At 38.3% G+C, this 4,340-nt stretch overlaps 1 protein-coding gene across 1 annotated transcript; it reads left to right on the forward strand.

Moving 5' to 3' along the window:
- Window positions 1-2,339: 2,339 nt before the first annotated feature.
- Window positions 2,340-4,022, forward strand: LOC131069692 (transcription termination factor MTERF6, chloroplastic/mitochondrial). Its single transcript, XM_058005215.2, has one exon. The coding sequence runs from the start codon at window positions 2,589-2,591 to the stop codon at window positions 3,780-3,782; it is 1,194 nt and encodes a 397-aa protein (XP_057861198.2). The 5' UTR covers window positions 2,340-2,588; the 3' UTR covers window positions 3,783-4,022.
- Window positions 4,023-4,340: the final 318 nt, after the last annotated feature.

The raw sequence follows: 4,340 nt of genomic DNA on the forward strand, positions 1-4,340 counted from the left end.
AAGTGTGTCATGTGAAATGCTTTTGTCTTGTGATGCTTTGTTTTACCTGTTAAGCACATGAAGGTTCTATGTTTTATGCTTGTCTATAAAACATATTGAACTCGTTGTTGTGAAGATCTGATGGTTAAGTTTACTTGTTTATGCATGAGAATATAATGATACTGTAGTATTGAACTAAGAGGAAAGCTTATTGAGTGACCGGTTCATGACTGATTGAGTTGTACTGAATGTTACCGGTTGCACTCTGTTTTACCGGTATCCCTGTTTGTCAGTCATTTGAAGTATTTGCTATCAAACCGGTTTTAGACTGTATTTGTGTTTGTATTGATTCACCCCCCCTCTCAATACCGGTTTGGTACTAGTGGTTCATCATTGAGTTATCATGATGAAGTTACCTACATGCATGAGTACGGTCAAGTATATAACAACCCCCCAAAAGTCTTCATTATGTCTTAAAGAGGCATGGGCTGGATACAAAAAGGAATTGCAAAGATGTGACTGAAGTGAGTGCAAAAAATCACTGGTGGTCACATTAAAAAATCTCATCCAGAACGGGTGCCAATCGAGCCAAGAACTGCATCGACCAAAGGGTCGACCACCAAACCCGACCATCTACATTTAAAACTCAATCACCAAGGACAATTTGAATATCTACCATTGATTTGCAAGTGCAAGCGAAGATGGATGCATGCAATCGCGTAAAAGAGTCAAAAAGGGGGCCAAAAGAAAATTATATCGTGATCGTTAGATGGGGCTTAATGAAAATCTGACGGTCGCCACTGCAATGGCCATGCTGACCCAAGCCCACCACCCACGTCGACACCACACATAGAGCTCGAGTGGCTTGACACTTAGCCAAGCCAAGAACCTCACCCTGTCGAGGCCCAAGCACATGAGTCACTTAGCCACGTGGACACTACCAAGGAACTTGACACTCGACAAAAGAGGGAATCTCTCTCCGTCGAGTCTTGAGTAGTCAATTTTACTGCCGCTACCCGGGCCCACCATGCACAAACACGTCGCCCGCTAACCCGCAGCATAGAAGGAGCTTTGTTGAAAAAACATGTGGGGGAGCCATAAGACATTAGAACTGTCTCCTCATGAGGAGAACAAAATAAAAAGTTCCCTGCAAGGCCGCATAAATAGCGAGGGCCAAAAGCCTTTCTACCAGCCGGTAAGAACGAACACAGGGACCAACTTGCCAATGATAGGGGACCCTCCAACTGGTTACCTTATGACCTTGACTAGTTGGGGAGGTCAACTGAAAAATAGAACATTAGAGGCCGATAGAAAATTAAAAGCCCAAAAAAAGACTTTGAGGGGTTTAGGGTTTAGGACTTAGGGCTTAAGGATTAAACAGGGCAATCTGTAGGGACATTCAACCAACAAAAGAGGATCTTAGATCGGTTATCAATTTATCTAAAGGTTGACACAATTTTATTCAATAGTTACCAACTAGTAGACAAAAATATCACAATACCAATCTACTACCAAAGAAGCCAAGATTTTTTTTTAAATATCACCGAATAGTTTATCTACATACCCATTTTTATAGTCTACTATGTCTGTCCTACCAACTATCAAATTAAAATGTCATGTAACTAAACTACTAGCACAAAAGGCAACGATTTTCATAAAATACAAACCCACTGGAAAAAAATAATTTTTCGTTGTATATGGATCGAGTGAGCCTAGGTAGTAAGCAAAGTGTATTAGGAATCACATGCAATACTCACTAGTAAGCAATAAATGAATTTAACGGGGTAAATTATTAGTTGTGCTTGGCATGAAATGAACTTCAAGGCAAAATAAACCCTAATAACTATAATATTCATTGACTTGATATAATTGTGATACATTTACTATTTTCCTATTTGTCCTTGAATTAGTATGTAATAACTCATCTACCAACTACTGGCACATCAAAGTTTAGTCAACTAAAAAGAGTAAATAGTCTATATGCTTCATTAAAGGACCCTTGCCTCCTATCTTGAAAAGTTTTTAGACTTTTCTAGATGTTGACATAGAAGAGCTTGTCTCTTTGCAATATAACAACTACTCTTCCAAAGTATTCTTAAATATTGTTTTCCCTTAAGAAGTAAAGTAAATAAAGAGTATTCAAGCAAATCATAAAATAGAACTAAATAAATATCATGTAGGATTGAGTTTGGTTTTAAAAAATGAATCTAAGGCTACATACTTGACCTAAACACATGAGCGTGACCCCTAATAGAACACAAGTCCAATGCATGATTTGTGACATGGTTATATACTGACAGTGATTGTAATCTTCCTTTAGTCTCTATTGAAGTGTAATTTTTTATGATAGTGCTATCTTTTAATAGTTGCGGTAGCTAGTCTCTCCCGTGGATGATGTTTGTTGTTCAATTCATAATGTGTTTTAACATTAATTTCCCTCTGCACTACAATGTTCTTTTGAACCGAGACACTTTCTCCTTTTCTTTTGGCATTTAACATATTATATGCTAGTCTTTATAGAGATTCCTTACACATATATTTTTCTATATCAGTTTTAAGGTGGTAGTAGAAACCCTAGTTCGCCCTTTGTCTGATGCAGTTGTGGAAACATGATCGCCAAACTATGCTTCTGCTTACCTGTGCGGCGCAACCTGTTTCTCAAAACCGTAACACATTTTCGCTTTAATTTCTCAATTCTTGCAGAGAGTAATGCTAATGTTAGCAACAGCAATGGCCCTTCAGGAAATCTCTTCCTGCACTTCGTTACCACCAGATTTAACATGTCTTCAGCCGACGCCGCAAAATTGTTGAAAAGTGTGCCTTCGTTGGGGCGGCTCAAAACCCTGGATAAGGTTGAACAGCTCGTGAACATGCTCAGCAGACACGGATGCACCGAGGATCAAATTGCATACATAATCAGATTGCAGCCCTCGCTAATGATGACAGGTGCAGAAAGATTGCTGGAGCCTAAGATTCAATTCCTAATAGATTTGGGCATGGATAGGAAATATATACCCAAAATTGCAACCAAGTTTCCGAGGATGTTGACCTCTAAGTTGGAGATCCTCCGCTCCAACCTTGAATTTCTCAAGACCGTATTCACGACCAACGATTTTCTGGTCAGAGCAATTATGAGAACCCCCAATATTCTTTGCTTGAGCTCGCATAAGGTCTTGAAACCCTCGGTTGCTTTTTGGGAGGGTTTAGGTATTTGTGGAATAAAGCTCACAAAGTTTTTGCTGTATAATCCTCGGGTTTTGACGGTCACTTCTCTGACCCCCGAGCAACTCGATCTGATCCGCAAGATTGGCATTCAAAAGGAAAGCAGTAGGTACAAATATGTTGTGAGCGTTGTGGCCACAGGCCGCATCGAAGTGTTAGAGGCCAAGATAGACAATATTCAGCTCTGCGGCTTCTCTCTTGAAGAAGCTTGGCAATTAGTTAGGATTTTCCCTTCAGTCCTCAGCATGGCCGAGGATAGCTTTAAGAAAACGATGGACTTCATGCTGAATCACATGCGACTCTCTATGGACTTCGTGACAAAGCATCCACGGATGTTTACAATGAGTTTGGACAACGTAATGAGGCCCCGGTTTTTGGTTTTGCAAAATATGACAGCAATGAATGGAGCAGGGGAGATTAAGCCGACACGAATTTATTCTGTGCTGTTGATGACCGAGGCCAAGTTTATTGCCCAGATCATACAAGGACATGCTGAATCCGCTGCTCTGTTGACAGTTTATAAAAACGCCATCGCTAATGTTTCAAGAAGCTCAAAGATAAGGATGTTTTCAGTTTCTTAGTAATTGATGTGTTTTGATATGCAAATCAAATTTTGATATTGTTCAGTGAGATGTTTTTGATTGTAATATTGCTATTAATATTTAACTGTCTAGTTTTTTTATTTGTTAAAATCAGAAGATTTAAGTAACCACCTCAATACATGGTATTGGCGATCCTGACCCTGTTTTCCCATGAATTGGGATTGTAATTGTTTTTCAATCAAAATATGGCTATAAAGTTTTAGATCTATATAATGACCATTTAATTACTTTCATTGTGTGTGTGAAGTTATCTGCAAAGTTTTAACAAATTAGAGTATGTACAGATGGTTCCTGCTATCATGCTAAATGTATACAGATGTCTTGTTTGGCTACATCATTTTCATGGCTTTTTTCATATGGATTGATTATCTGGATTTATATTGCAGCTCCATTGTTGATGTTTATTTCACACTGGTATTTTTTTTAATGATTTATTTGACTTTCAGGTATTATGTTTTATTTAATGATGTTTATTTATATATTATGGTATTAGTTAATGTATGATTCTTTTTCAATGTGAATGTATTATAGTATTTT

Source organism: Cryptomeria japonica, chromosome 11 (assembly GCF_030272615.1).
Source record: "Cryptomeria japonica chromosome 11, Sugi_1.0, whole genome shotgun sequence".
In the NCBI taxonomy this organism is placed as follows: Eukaryota; Viridiplantae; Streptophyta; class Pinopsida; order Cupressales; family Cupressaceae; genus Cryptomeria; species Cryptomeria japonica.